This window comes from Puma concolor, chromosome A1 (assembly GCF_028749965.1).
Source record: "Puma concolor isolate L17-30 chromosome A1, mPumCon1.1.hap2, whole genome shotgun sequence".
In the NCBI taxonomy this organism is placed as follows: domain Eukaryota; kingdom Metazoa; phylum Chordata; class Mammalia; order Carnivora; family Felidae; genus Puma; species Puma concolor.
Window position 1 is genome coordinate 97,087,000 of NC_141667.1, and position 16,760 is coordinate 97,103,759.

The 16,760-nt window shown below is 35.8% G+C and overlaps 1 protein-coding gene across 2 annotated transcripts in view; it reads right to left on the reverse strand.

Annotated features, from left to right (window-relative positions):
- Positions 1 to 10,725, reverse strand: part of TENT2 (terminal nucleotidyltransferase 2) — a 72,768-nt gene extending 62,043 nt beyond the window's left edge. For both annotated transcript variants that reach the window (XM_086698024.1, XM_086698015.1), the window contains exons 1-4: positions 10,434 to 10,725; positions 4,404 to 4,577; positions 3,883 to 3,972; positions 1,175 to 1,412 (exon numbers count right to left, since the gene is read on the reverse strand). In XM_086698024.1, the coding sequence (XP_086554150.1) occupies positions 1,175 to 1,412; positions 3,883 to 3,972; positions 4,404 to 4,540 (465 nt within the window). In that variant the 5' untranslated portion in view covers positions 4,541 to 4,577; positions 10,434 to 10,725. The remainder of the gene's footprint in view (positions 1 to 1,174; positions 1,413 to 3,882; positions 3,973 to 4,403; positions 4,578 to 10,433) is intronic.
- Between the last annotated feature and the right edge of the window lie 6,035 nt (positions 10,726 to 16,760).

Below are 16,760 nucleotides of genomic sequence, written 5' to 3' on the forward strand. Positions count from 1 at the left end.
AGCAAGACCACATAATGTATGACTCCACTTATATGAATGTCTATAATAAGCAAATCCATAGAGAGAAAAAAATCAACTGGTGGCAACCAAGGGGGGCAGGTGGTAAGGGAGAGGAAGGTCAGGGACGGGGAAGGGACTGGTACCGGGTACATGTTTCTTCTGGGGACGATGAAAGCATACTAGAATTAGAGAGTGGTGATCACTGTACAACTGTGTGAATATACTAAAAACTGAACTGTATACTTAAAAAGAGTGAATTTTATGATACAATGAAAGAATGATGACGGAATAAAAAGCAGCACAACTAAAGAATGAACCAAGTGCTCCTTTTTTGATCCAACATTTTCTATACATTTACAACATTCTAGACCTATGCTGGTTGCCAGGAACCCACAGATGAGTAAAACAAAGTCACTATACTCCCTTCAGGATCATTCTCCTTAGCCTACAGATGTCAGTATTTCTTAAAAGTGGAGCAGCTTTGAAAATGTAAAAACAGCAAAATGTAATCCACAGACAAGCCAAGAGAACACAGATATTTACATTGTAAACTCTTCTAAATTACCTAAAATTATTTGGGGGCAGGGGGTAAATATGCTTCTAATATTAGTGTTAAATAACTCATTGTTCCCCAATGCTGATAATGTCATTTTCCAAGAATTATTAAACAGCTTTATTTCATTTATTGGAAATGCTTTTTACAAATGTTTCTGATAGATCTTTCTGCATCATATCACTCTGATTGTATCAATTTCTCCATGACTCCTGGATTCGCTATTTTTGACATTCAAAAACTTCATGACGAACACAAACCTCCCAAAAGGAAATGCTTTTTGACATTTATAGTAACCATATGAAAATGTGTTTCTCTAAAATAAAAATAAGTAACAGTAGAGTTCTCTAAACTAAGAAATCAAATGTTTTGAGTTCTAATCCAGATTTTTACAAATCAGAGAAAATCTGATTTCCTGATATGAAAGCTACACTTCCATAAAAGAAAAGCTAACAAAAATCAAAAAATCAAATTTAGACAGAAAACTAGGTTGAATAGTTTAAACAGTGCAAAAAAAGACATATTCTATTTAATCCAAAACATTAGATATTTCTGATGTTTTTAATACATTATTTATATCAACTTTCCAAAAGGTAAAACTAAAATCTATATTATTATTACCTTATCTTTGGCCTCAGGCAGTGTGATTTCTCTAGGTTCTAACAATGGTATTTCTCGAAAAGGTGGAACACATCTGACTATATCTGGTACATAGTGTGTATGAAACAATGGCGGCATTGAGTATCTTCTTTCACCTGATAAAGGCACTATGTGGTTAACTAGAGTTGGCTCTTGGTGGGGTGAATGGAAACGCTGCCGTTTACCGTCAAGAGGAAGGTTTTTTTCATCGCTTAATCTCCTGAAAACAAGCAATATACCTTAGTAATTAAAGATATAACTTTCTAATGACAGAAAACAATTAAAACTATAAAAATAACAAGTGCCAATATTGACTCTTTCAGCAGGGCCACATTATTAGTTCTATGTGAATCTTAAAATATTCATTTTGAGCACAAGAGAAGCCTTAGAAAAACACCTTAGGAAAAATGCATACTGATAATGTGTGTGTACGTATGTGGGTGTGTGTATATATGTACACACATATGTATGTATATATATATACATATATATAATTTATAGAATATATATGTATATATTTTTAAACCTATACACTATATATATCAGGGTTAGTCTCTTGCAGAACTGTCCCAATATTTTATCTCAGCAGTTAAAACTTTGGAGGAAAACTTCCATTCATAGAAACACTGACAATAAAACCCAAATTCTAAAGAATGAGAATAAAATTAAGTGAACTGAGTGTTACATAGTTAAAAAGTCCACCTATATTCCGGTTCATCAGTTGGAAAGATCATATTAAAAAGCTATAAAGACACTGAACAACTAAATAAATACGAAAACTAACTGCATTTCACATAACAGTATTGTATTAATGTTAAATTTCTTGGGCATGACTAATGTATTTTGGTTATATAGGAAAAGATCCCTGTTCTTAGCAGGAATGCACTGATGTACAGTGAAATGATGTCTACAATTTTTCATCATGGTTCAGGAAAAAAAAAAAAGTAGGAATAAAGAGAAAGAGGCAAAAAAATCAAATGAAGCAAAACTTTAATGGACCTAGGTAAACAGCATACAGATGTTCACTGTACTATTCTTTAAATTTTTCTGGAGGCATAAAATTTTTCAAAATAAAAGCCAGAATGAAAATAATTATTTGTCTAAAAAAAGATATTTACTTCATTGATATATTAAGTTTGTTCATACAGACAATACTTTCGGCCATGGGAAATGGTCCAACTACTGGGTCACGGCCATCCGAAGGTTTTTTATTTTAATACCCCAGTAGGATTACACCAACTCCTCTCTCCTTGACCCCCAAAATAAGTAGAACTCCTACTCACAAGTAAAAGTGTACAGTACTAAAAACCTAAGAGTATATTTAATATCTGTTAACATAAAAGTGACTTAGCTTTATATGCTGCTTCTCTTGAGAATGTCAATTTTAGTTTTTAAAGTACAACTATGAGCCAATGGAATTTGTTTTCATTTGTGATTCACAAACTGGCTCTCCAGGCAATTTCAAAAAAATTAAAATCTCAATTAAAGCCAATACTTTTGGCATCATTATAAAGCCTTCCACAATGATAACTTTGAAGAACAACTCACAGTGCTTTGAAGCACAAGATCTAGAGCCGGACTACCTGGATCCAAATCCTAAGTGTGCCTCTACCTGAATAACTAGTTGCTTAACCTCTGTTTCATCTTTCTCAACAGAAGAGGGATAACAGTACTCATCTCATAAAGTTTTGTGAAACATAAATCATTTGTAAACTCCACAGAACAACGCTACTACATGAATGATCAATAATTCTTAGCTAGTGTTATTTTTAATCGGACATAAATTTATGGAATGTTTATATAGGCATTCAGCAGCTATATCTTGCAAATACTGCCAAACCTTATTTTAATAATCATCTCTAAAATTCTATTATAATTACTTTGTGGTACATCAATTTCTTCTAATTGGTTAAAATTAGTTGACTCTGACTTCTCTATAGAAAGCTTTAAACATGCAGAAATTTTTACTATAATAATATATATTACAGAACCTTAGGTGTGTAAGATTTAGATAAATTGAATAGTGAATTTTACTAGAAAGAAGATATTATAGGCTGAACTGTGTCCCCTCAAAATTCTAATGGTTGAGCAGTACCTCAAAATTTGACTGTTTTGAACATCCAGCCTTTAAAGAACTTAAAATGGTGTCATTAAAAGTAGGCCCTAATCCAATATGACTAGTGTCCTTAGAAGTAGAGAGTAGGACACAGAAAACACAGAGATGCCCGTGTAGGACACAGAGAAGGCAGCCATCTACAAGCCAAGGAGGGAGGTCTCAGAAGAAAACAAACCTGCCAACACCTTGATCTTGGACTTCTAGCCTCCAGGACTGTGAGAAGATAAATTTCTGTGCAAGCCACCCAATCAGTTGTACTTTGATATAGCAGCCCCAGCAAACTAATTCAGAAAACAATCTAATTTAGTTAAAATCTCCATTAAAAGTAGTCTTCTGAAAAATGTGGCTTCATTCCATCTAAAATTTGCAATGGCAGTAATAAATCAACAAAAGTATCCCTAAAATTTTTTAAGTTTAATATAAAAGTTTCAAAATTTTGTCACAGGAATGACTTCACAGGTTCCAGAAAATAAAATTTAGGGCATAATGTCCACACAATCTGGATACAAGAAACACTCAGCTACAGTTCAGAGAAATGCAAACTTTTCTTTTAAAATAATTAAGAAGTACTTACTTCCTTCCTCGAAATAACGGAGAAGTTGAGGTCTGTATTGGACTGACATTTCCATATGTCAACTGCTGTAATGACACCGCTCTTGACAAACTACCAAAAACACAGAAAGAACAATAGTAATAAACATTTTTCCCTTAAACAAAAAAGCAATTTCATAAAAAACTAAATATTTCACTGATCAGAAAAAACAATACAATGACCTTTTTTATTATTGTTTTAGAGACAGCGCAAGTGAGCACGAGTGGGGTAGGGGACAGAGGGAGAGAGAGAGAGAATCTTAAGCAGACTCCATGCTCAGCATGGAGCCCAACGTAGCAACTCAATCCCATGATAGGATCATGACCTGAGCCAATATCAAGAGCCGGTTACCCAACCAAATGAGCCACCCAAGCACCCCAACAATGACAGTTTTTTAACTTCAAACATTTCATGTAAAAATGAAACATATAAACATATAAAAATGTTCTCAATTAGAACACAAAATTTACAAATGATATGGGCCAAAATAACACCATACTTACTCTGTATTCTGAAAGTTGAACTGTGCATCTATAAGCTGCTGGTGTGAATAAAGAGTTGGTGACAGGGCGAAGAAATTATTATGTTGTTGATGGTTTGGGGTGAAAGGCGGGCGACCCAAAATTGAGTTTGGGAACATGCTCTTGTTCACTAAAAGTGAACATGTATTCTTCTACCTAGGATAGTTTTAAAAGACAAATTATTATATCTTGAAAATACTGAACTCAGTAATAACTAATATCTATTATTTAAAACAATTATTTACCAAGTTATGAATTTTACTTACAAAGTTATTTCAAAAGTTTTAACAGATCTCTTAAGTCCCACTACAGGTAACCAAAAACTTGTTAATAATGAATTTTAAATCTGGATTAAGAATATCATGCAAATGATAAAAAAAAATGCAAGTTTCTAATTTCTGATGTATTTAACCTCATATCAACAGATCTTTCAGAAATCAAGTTATCACCACATACTCTGATAATAAAAAAGACACCACTCAGGACAGACATTTAATGAAGCCATACAGATTCTTACATTTATACCCAGTTGAATTTATTCAAAGGTATAAACCATAATATGACAACCTGATTCTTAGGATATAGATCTTACACATCTTCTTACAGATCAACTCAAACAAAGGAAGGAATCCGTACTAATACCTATAAAATTCTGAGATTTCCTTCAAAGTCTAAATAATTTATATAAAGGACGTCACATAAAAGAGAGCCTGTTCCACAGCAATGGGGAAAACATACATAACAGTCCCCCCTTACCCACAATTTCACTTTCTGTGGTTTCAGTTATCTGTGGTCAACCATGGCCCAGAAGCAGATGATCCTCCTTCTGACATATCGTCAGGTCAATAGTAGCCAGCCTAACACTATGTCATAATACACACACCATTCACCTCACTTCATATTATCATATGGGTATGTTATCATCTACATCATCACAGAATACAATATAATTAAGATATTCCAAGAGACAACATTTACAAAACTTTTACTGCAGTATAGTAATATAATTGTTCTATTTTATTATTAATTGTACTTTATAAACTTTATCGAAGGTACGTATATACAGGGAAAAAACGTAGTATATATAGGGTTCGGTACTACCCACAGTTTTAGACATTCCCTGGGGGTCTTAGTATGTCTCCTGTGTGAATAAGCAGGGGAACTATTGTACAAAGCAATCAGAACCATTCACTGACCCAGGCAGGAGAGATTTATACTTTGCAATGACTGATCCCAAAGGCTACAAACTTACAAAGAGTAGGGCAAAGTAACAAACAAATCAAGTATTAAGTAAAATCAACAAAGTGAAAATAGGATCCCCAGCCCACCCTCCCAATGCAGGCAATCAGAAAACCCATTTATGGTACTGGGAAAGAAACCAAATGACATGGTAACCAGAGAACCTATAATATAGTAACAGTTTTCCATGAAGAAAAAGTTAAGCCTGCTAGCAAACTACAGTAAAGTCTACTACTAAACTGCCCACCCATGCACATAGAGCTTCCAATTTGATTTCTAGGAACTCTCACTTAAAATAAACATTCAAGGATCACCATAAGAGAAAAAAGATCCAGGAATAAACAAAAACAATTCCAAGAGCAAGATAAATATATTAATTAATTAATTAATTAATTAAAGCAAAAAAAAACCCCAGAAAACAATATACTGTTTAAAAAGCAGAAAAGGCTCTTCGAAATTATAAAATTAAAAGCAGAAACACTGAGTAGAAAGTTAAAAGAACACTGAGGAAATCTCTTAGAATAAAAAGGAAAAACTAGTAAAGGCAGAAAGGAGGCAGGACAATAAGAGAAAAAAATATAAGAGAATCAAACTGTATGGTCCATCATCCAACATAACAGAAGTTCCTGTAGAAGAGAGAAAACACACAGAAGGAAATTATCAAATAAACAAAACAATAAAATGTCCAGGACTGAAAAAAACCAATCCTGAGATTTAAAGGACCTAATGAGCACAAAGCACACCTTAAAAAATGTATGTACCAAGGTATATTATGGTAAGATTTCAGAACATAAGGAAAAAGAAACTTATATTACAGAAGAGGAAAATGTTATAAATAAAGAGCTGACAATCAAAATGACTTTAAAATCCTCAATAGCAACAGAGGAAACTACAAGACAATGAAGTTAGCGCCTTCAAGTCTCTGCAGGAAATGCTCTCAAGCTACAATTCTATACCGAGCCATACTATCACTGCAAGGGAGAATAAAAACATGTTCAGACATGTCAAGTATCAAAAATCAAAACAAAACAAAAAACCTGGGATCTACGAAAAGGGAGACCTGCTGTAGGGCAGAGACAAAGTAATTCCCCAGAACAGTGGTGAAGGAAAGCTACCAGGTTAAATTAGAGCAAGAGGATGAAGGGTTTCAAGAAGAGACCCAAGGAGAAAAAAACTTAGAACTTTACTGGCAGTTTACCTGATGTATTTGACCACAGAGAGGAGCAAAAATAATCACACAAACAAAAAAGTAGCAAGTTAAAAAGAAATTACCTAAACACACACACACTCAAAAAGTCATATAAAAAAGGATATATAATCATTATCTATTTGGTTCTCACAATAACACAAACATTAAAAATATCAATCTAAACAAAATTGTAACATATTACATATCTATTTCATATATTTATTTAAAGATTACGTACATTATTAAAATATACTATATATATTTACATGTTCATATACAGTACAATTTAATGATAAGGGAGGCTACATTAAGGTGCTGAATTCTAATTTTCAGTAGATGTCAATTTTAAAAACAAGCCATAGAAGTTTTTGAGGAATAACAGAGGAAAATAACACTTAAGCATCTAAAAGAAATAATAGCTGCCTCTGGGTATTGAGACCAGATGGTTGGAAAAACTGGTGGAGAAAACAGGATAGAAAAAGAGAAAGATCTGTGAAGAAACTAATAAATCACTCATACACACTTTGTTCCTTGCTTTTTTTCAATTTTGCAAGACTAAAGTTCCAAGGATGTACACAGATAATGAACGAGATTCACTAGGCCAAGATTTATAATGGATTGTGAATAAGAGTCGTGGGATCCCATCAGATCTCATCCCAAGCGCCCGACTCTCTAATCTGAACCAGAGACAAGGTGTTACCTCCAGAAAACAAGAGTTCATCAACTCCCTTCAGCAGGTCTGTATCTCATTACAGGATACTTTTTTTTTTTTTTAATCATTCCTATCATAACTGTTAAACTGTACTCCCTGATTTTCACTGCTCAAAGGAAATGGAAAATATCTTGAACCAAGCAGGATTCTGGACAATCCTTTATTAAAAGTACATGTAATAATCACAGAATGCCAGATTCAAGACTAGCAACTAAAGCCATGTTCTAGCCTTTGTCTGGGTTCATGCTCTTTTCTTTCTTGACTTTCTTTATTCTGTTTCCCTAACCCAAACTCCCACAAAACATAACTCCTATTTCATAAGATTCATGAGAAAATAACATTAAATGTAATTCATTAAATGAATTTTGCTTGATATTTCATTTTCTTGGAATACAGATACTACTGATCAAACAAGGGAAGGAATCTGTATTCAGAAAGCTAAAATTAAAATGTTCTATTTTCAGATTTATTTAAATCAATTAATAGTTAAAATTCTAGACACTTTGTTTACATCAATATGCTTATGTTTTTCCTCTGGACCCAATGTTTACATCAATATGCTTATGTTTTTCCTCTGGACCCAAATAAAGCCCCATATACATGCATTAAGACTTGAAAACCCAAAATGACAAAACAGTCTAGACCTCACCTTATTTCTATGCCATGACATGATAAGATCCAAAACAAGAACAAGTCAAAAGATGTCTTGTGGCCCACAAACACTCTACAAAGCTAATGACCAAATTATCCAAGGTTTAAAAGCTTACAGTGATTCCAGAACCAAAAGTTTACCTAAGGCAGGTATCTAGTTCAGCCTATCCCAAATTCCCAGATAAGCAACTGAAGCTTTTGGAGTTCCTCCAAAACAAAGTATCTGTCAGGTTCTCCTCAGTATGAATCTTGGCCCTGAAGTATGGCTTCAACAAGGCCAGCCCTCACAGTCAGATCATTCCTAGGGAATGTAACCAATGGCATTCACTGCTCCCCAACATGGGCATCCTGCATGACCATCTAGAAATCAAGAAGTAAACCAAAAGGCATGAATTTCAATTCCTCTTTCTAATATTTTTCTAATACATTTCAACACTGATTTTGATGAAGACAAATAATGTAAATAATCCAAAAATAATCATCCATCAAAAACAATATGAGGAATCATTTTTTAAACAGAATACAGAGCTTTAGAGTATAAAATCCGACACACCTATTACCATAGAATTAAAGAGACCACCACAAAATTTTGTATCTTTTTCTTTATATTCTGAATGAAAGGCTCCTTCAGTAAGTCTATTTGATGATCTACATAAAACACGATTCCACATCAACTGTGATAGCAGGGATAAGAAATTCTACAATAAAGAAAATCCAGATTATTGCTGGTATCTTATTTTCCTTAACTTTAAAGTTATTGGCTTCTCAATGCTCGTGACAATAAAATAGGATGATATAGGAACTTCTGAAGAAGTGTTTTAAGACCGTTGCATGGTTTTTTTTTTTTTAATTTTTTTTTCCTTTTTTTTCAACGTTTTTATTTATTTTTGGGACAGAGAGAGACAGAGCATGAACGGGGGAGGGGCAGAGAGAGAGGGAGACACAGAATCAGAAACAGGCTCCAGGCTCTGAGCCATCAGCCCAGAGCCTGACGCGGGGCTCGAACTCCCGGACCGCGAGATCGTGACCTGGCTGAAGTCGGACGCTTAACCGACTGCGCCACCCAGGCGCCCCTTAAAACCGTTGCATGGTTCTTAAGGAAAGAATCTTAAAGTTGCTTCTTGACTAAGGTTGACACAATGGGAAATTATATACGTTTATTTGTAAATAATCATACAGGAGACAAGGGTGTACAGGAGTGGTTTACAAAGTAATTCCTAGTGATACGGTATTTGGTCCTGTAACTCACAACCTGGAATTTCTGTCCTAAATTTGACTCTTCTCCAACCAATTAGAGAACTTTCAAGGTTACATAATTCCTTCCATAATCAGGATTCCAAGGAAAGCAGAATCTCCCCAGTATAAAAACCAAAAGCCAGAACTATGGCAACTAAATCAAGTTATCTGTCCACTTTGTCCAAATGCCTTTGACCTCCTAAACGCACTTCTTTTCTCCACAATGCAAAAAGTCCAAATCCTATATCCTGCTCACCCACTGTCAAAACTACTTGCGAGTTTTGAAAAGGACATTCCTTTTGATTAGGAATTAGATACCAACCCAGAACTAAAAAAAAAAAAAAAAAAAAATTCTTGTCATGTGGTTTGAAATGGCCATTTCTTAAATGACTGATAAATGGCCTGTTCCACCTAAAGCCTGTATGAAAGAGCATTTCCAGACCAGACATAATTGGGGCCATCACACCAACAAAATAATGTCACTACCACTGGCTAAATATTGTGAGCCTCTTCGCTGTACATATTAAAAGCCTTGTGGTAATAATCCGTCCAAGACAGAATTTACAAGAAGAGTATGTTACCTGTAATACAAAACACAGATTTAGTGTTCAGTTATGATCTTCCCTCACAAAATCACACACCACATATCCGTCAACAAGTTCCCATTTCGCCTGAGTTTTAGTTTCTCTGTTTCTTTTCGGTTCACCCTATTGGTATCCGCAATCTAAGTACGTAACTCCTATTTTAAACAAAGAGCTGAAGGAGAGAAAAGACGGTATTTGGATAATCAAGAAATTGTGAGACACATAAACCCCATCGTGCTCTGGCCTAGGCAGATGACGAGTCTATCTACCAAGGCTGACCGGGAAATGAAGGGTACAACAATCTGACAGAGTCCTAGACTGAGCACTTCCCTGGAAAGTGAAGAACTGAGGCCCCTTTGATTAAAAGCCTTACATTTTAAATACTTAATCCAGATGTTTACCTTATTTTTTCACCACCCTCTGAAACTCCATGCAGGGGTCCCAACACGGTCTTCCTCTTTTGCTCCTAGACTGAGAACGGGGCGCGAGGAAAGGAAACGAGTGGAAAAAGTAAGCGGTCCTAAGATTCTTCAGAAAAGTGCAGCAGCCTTGGGGCCGCCCATACGTCTGGGACGTCTAAGAAAGATCGCCGGAACTTCCCACGCAAACATAACAGTGCGGTTTGAGGAAAAGTTCCCCGAGCCCCGCCCCCGACCTGGGCCTACACCATTGCGTCCCTTTCCGAAGCCCCCTAACTCACAGGTCTCCTCGGGGAAGGGCTAAGCAGGGCCTACTGGTACTGCCCGCCCAGGAGCTCCAAGGCCGGAGCAGCGAGAGCCCGGCGCGCTCGGTTGTCGCTTTCGCCGCAGCCAAAGCAGGTAGTGGCCCGCGTAAAAGCTAGGCCTGGCTCCGGATCCGGATCGCAACCTAAACCCCGGGCTCGGCGGCCGGGGAGGAGCGACACAAGAAAAGGCAGGGCCAGCAAGGGTGTGGGAGGTTCGGGGCGGTGGCAAGAAGCGGAAGACCAAAAAGTCACCGAAAAAGCGGCGTAGAAAGCCCTGTCAGAAACACCCGGAAGACTGTCGCGACCCGGATGGGAACAGCGAGCAGGGAGCGAAAGGTCACACTTCCGGCAGCCTCCCCGCCCGCCCCAGCAAGCGCTTTGCTTGAGTGCGCAGGCGCACAAATGCTACGGTCTGGGTTAGGACGGAGGTGGCTGTTCAGCAGCTGCGAGCGCGAATGTGGAAGGGCTAGGCCTGCCCTGAGACAAGAGGGATCAGGCAGTCGGCGGTGGCCGGGCCGCGTTGTTCGGCTCTGGGCCGCGTCCGAGCTAATGCACAACGACTCCTGTGCACTTTTTAAAAAGTTAAGCACTTCTTACGGGTCTTTCGTGTCTCAGCTGGATGACTCCGGCCGAGAGGAGCTTTTCCTGACCCAGCTTTCCCTCACTCTTTTGCACTGATGTGTATTAAGTTTTGGTTATTTTCCTCCCTCCAGTGAAATGAAAGCAGCTTGGGGCTGAAATGCCTTATTGATCTCTAAAGCCTGGGCTCGGCGCCCTGTCCTTAATAATAGCTAACATTCCCTTATTCAACAAATATTTAATATTTCTACTGGAGTGAACTTTGCTGGTGGTGAAAATACCAACGTTGTTGGATTTGTTAATGTAAATCTGTTAACAATATACCTTTATTTTCTTTTTAATTCCTGTAGAAGAATTTCTCATTTTTGAAGTTGGTAATTTGTATCCTCGTTCTTTTTTCCTGATCATTCTGGAGAGAGGCTTATCAACTTTACTGATCTCAAATCCCAAAGCCATCTTTTGCTTTCAAAGATTATATTTATTGTTTGTTTCCTATTTACTGATTTCTTCTCTTAGGTTTATTTCCTTTCTTTTGCTTTTTTTTTTTATTTTTTAAGTTTTTTTTTTTTAATTTACTAGTTTTTTAACTTGGAAACTGAGATCACTGATTACTGATGTTTCTTCTTTTGTAACTCAGAGTACTGCTTTAACTACATCTCACACGTTTTAATATACTTAATATGTTTAATATTTATGTTTAATATGTTTAATATATTATGTTTTCATTTTCCTTCATTTTAAAATACTTTCTAATTTCCCCATAGATTTTTTTCTTTGACTCGTGGTTTATATGTAAGTGTATTATGTTGTCTCCAAAAATTGAGGAATTTTCCAGACATTTTTCTGTTACTGATTTCTAATTCAATTCCATTATTTAATAATCCAGTTAAAATACTTTCCATAATTTGAATCATTTTCAACTTACTGAGACTTATTCTGTGACTCATAATATAGTCTGCCTTGGTAAATATTCGATGTGCATTTAAGATGAATGTGTATTGGGGCGCCTGGGTGGCGCAGTCGGTTAAGCGTCTGACTTCAGCCAGGTCACGATCTCGCGGTTCGGGAGTTCGAGCCCCGCGTCAGGCTCTGGGCTGATGGCTCAGAGCCTGGAGCCTGTTTCTGATTCTGTGTCTCCCTCTCTCTCTCTGCCCCTCCCCCATTCATGCTCTGTCTCTCTCTGTCCCAAAAATAAATAAACGTTGAGAAAAAAAAAAATTAAAAAAAAAAAAAAGATGAATGTGTATTGATACAATTGTTGGGTGAAATGTTCTACAAATATCAATCACATCAAATTGGTTAATACTATTGTTCAAATCTTCTAAATCCTAAAGGATTTAGAATATTTTTTTGTCTACTTACCCGATTAATTATTGAGAGGAGTATTGAACTCTCCAACTATAATCATGGATTCTTCTAATTCTACTTGTTCTATCAGGTTTGCCTCATGTATTTTGAACTCTGCTGTTAGTTGCATAAACTATTTTTTGCATTTGTAATTGTTGTATTATTTTTTTAATATAATTTATTGTCAAGTTAACTAACATACAGTGTGTACAGTGTGCTCTTGGCTTTGGGATTTTGTTCTGTTATTTAGATTAATTTATCCTTAATGAAATTGATTGTAAAAAGTATTTTCTCATTATGAAATGATCTATTTTATAAATCATCCACTTTATAAAATCTCTTTTTCTCCTGGTAATATTTTTTTGCTCTAAAGTGTACTTTCTCTGATTGTAATGTAGCCACTCCAGCTTTCTTTTTTTGTAGAGTTAACAAGATGTATTTTTAAAAGAAAACTTCCAATTCTGCCAAAGTCCTCCTGGTACTCAAACCCAAGAGGTTACAAGAAAACTACAGACCAATATACTTATAAACAGATGCAAAATTTCTTAACAAAATTCCTGCTGTTTTTATTCTAATATATGTAAGAAAGATAACACATCATGACCAAAAGGGGAATTATCCCAGCAATTAGGTTGAATTAATAGAAAATCAAACACTATAATTCACTATATTAACTAAGAAAAATTGTATCATCATTTTAACAGATGCAGCAAAAGCACTGGACAAAACCCAATATCCATTCCTAGGAATTCAAGGAAACTTCTTCAACTTGATAGAAAGCATCTATAAAAAGCACCATACATAATGGTAAAGAACTAAATGTTTTCAGCAAAGATGAGGAACAGGGCAAGGATTTCTGTACTCACCACTTCTTCAGCATTGTAGTAGGGGGTCTAGCCTGTGCAATGGGCAAGAAAAAGATATAAAAGGCATCCGAATTGAAAAGCAAAAAGTAAGACTGGTTTTATTTGCAGATAATATGATCTGTGGTGAAAATCCTACAGAATCTACAAAATCTACTGGAACTGTTAATGAGATCATCAAGATCACAGGATATAAAATCAATATACTAAAGTCAATTGTATTTGTATTATACTAACAATACACAATCTGAAATTGGAATTTAAAATATCATTTAAAATAGCATCAAAAATGTGAAATATATCAGGATAAGTTTGATAAAAGATATTCAAGTTGTACACTGAAAATACAAAATATGCTGAGAGAAATGTAAGAAGACACAAGCAGAAAGATACACCATGTTCATGGTTTAGAAGAGCCAAAACTTGGGGCGCCTGGGTGGCGCAGTCGGTTAAGCATCCGACTTCAGCCAGGTCACGATCTCGCAGTCCGTGAGTTCGAGCCCCGCATCGGGCTCTGGGCTGATGGCTCAGAGCCTGGAGCCTGTTTCCAATTCTGTGTCTCCCTCTCTCTGTGCCCCTCCCCCGTTCATGCTCTGTCTCTCTCTGTCCCAAAAATAAATAAATGTTAAAAAAAAAAAAAAATTAGAAGAGCCAAAACTTAAAAAAAAATTTTTTTTTAACGTTTATTTATTTTTGAGACAGAGACAGAGCATGAACGGGGGAGGGTCAGAGAGAGAGGGAGACACAGAATCGGAAGCAGGCTCCAGGCTCTGAGCCATCAGCCCAGAGCCCGATGCGGGGCTCGAACTCACGGACCGTGAGATCGTGACCTGAGCCCAAGTCGGACGCTCAACCGACTGAGCCACCCAGAGCCAAAACTTTAAAAATGTCAGTTCTTCTCCAAATTAATCTGTAAATTCAATACAATCCCGATCAAAATCCCAGCAGGCTTTTTTAGTAATTGACAAAAGGATTCTAAAATTTATATGGAGAGGCAAAGGACCTAGAACAACCAAAACAACTTTGAGAGTGAAGAGCAAAGTTGCAGAACTTACACTAAATTACCTGATTTCACTATTTACTATAAAGCTACATTAACCCAGAAGATATAGTATTGGTGTAAAGAAAGAGAAACAGATCAATAAAACTGACCAAATCCTATTCAATGAAACTGAATAGAGTTTTTAAAAAGTGCCAAAGTTGTTGATTTCAACAAAGGACAGAGGCAATTCAGTAATTGTGACTGTATTAGTGACTTCACTAATAATGCTGAAACATTTGGGTGTTCATAGGTGAAATGAATAAATTAATTAATTAGTTAAATATTGTGTTGGAAGTTAAATATTGTGTGGGAAAACACAAAATGGGTCATACATCTAAACATAAAACTTAAAGCTTGTGGAAGAAAACAGGGAAAAATAACTGTGAACTTAGGCTAAACAAAGATTTCTTGGGTATAATACCTAAAGCACTATCCTTAAAAGACAAAAAGTAATAAATTGAACTTCATCATTCAATAGTTAAAAGAAATTAACTATTTCTTTAAAGGACACCAAGAAAATGAAAAAACTAGCCAAAAACCGAAGAAAATATTTAGAAATCACATATCTGATAAAGAATTTGTATTCAGAATGTATATTTTGAAAATCTCTCATACCTCAAAAACAAAAAACAAATAATTCTCATATCTTAATAAGAAAATGAGCAACCCAATAAACAATTGAGCATAAAGTTTGAATAGACACTTCACCAGAGAGGTCATATAAGTGGCAAATAAGTGCATGAAAAGATACTCAATATCATGAGTAATTAGAGAATATACAAATTAAAACCACAGTGAAATATCACCACCTACCTATTTTACGGTAAAATGAAAAAGACTAGCCATACCAACTATGGTTGCAATGTGGAGTGATTGGAACTCTCATAACCACTAATGAGAATGTGAAATGTTACATCCTCTTAGGAAAATTCTTCGGTGATTTCTTAAAAAGTTAAACGTATATTTACATGTGACCTAGACATTACACCCCTAGATATATATCCAAAAGAAATGAAAGCATTTGTTTACACAAAGACTTGTACACACATGTCATAGCAATTGTGTCATAATAGGCAAGAACTGGAAACAACACAAATGTCTGCCAACAGGTAAACGAATAAACAATTCATGATATATCCATACAATGGAATACTAAGAGTAAAAACAAATTTACTTTTGATATACTTGCAACATGGTTAATCTCAATTATGATCAGTGAAAGAAATTGAGCAAAAAATAGTACATACTGTATGATCCCATTCACATAAAATTCCAGGACATGAAAACTAATCTTTAGAGAGAAAACAAGTCAGTGGGAGCCTGGAGAATGAGTTGGGGTGAAGGGTTGAATGTAGGGAGAATGTAGAAGGGAGAGAATATAGAGGATTAGAAGAGAACTTTCATGAGTGATATTCACATTAATTATCTGGATTGTTGTAATATTTTCACGTGTATGTACATGTGTAGAAATGTGTAGCTTATTATGAGTCAATTATACCTCCAACAAGCTGTGACATTTTTTTTTTAAAGGGAAAATCTATTGGTCCATGTTGCACTTTCGGTGAATCTCTTAAACTGTGAGTAATTTTAACATCCCACAGTGGTCAATTGGAAATATTCGTTCACTGAGTTATGTAGATCTTCCAAATGTTGACATATTTCATCCTATGCTATCTAAATACCACATTTGTTACTATCACTTCCAATCTCATCGGAAGAATCTAAGTACCCTCCTTAAGAACACTGTTAAGTTAAATTGTAATTTATTTTTAAACAGCAAGAGAAGGATAGTGAAGAATATAAGGACTATTGATTTGTGCCAGTGGTGTTCAACTAGAGGTGATTTTGCTCCCAGAGGCTATTTAACAATATTCGGGGACATTTCGGGTTGACACAACTTGGGACTAGAGGTGGTTGCTACTGGCATCTGATGACTAGAAGCCAGAGATGCTACTAAAGTTTCCAATAATCAATACACAGGACAACCCCTTCAATAGTATTATCCAACCCAATATTCCATTGTGTCATATACCACATTTTGTTTATCCAATCACCAGCTGATGGACATTTGGGTGTCCCCTTTTTGACTGTTACAAATAATGTTGCTATAACCATTCATGTGTAAGTTTCTGTTTAAACACATCTTGGGGCGCTTGAGTGGCTCACTCAGTTA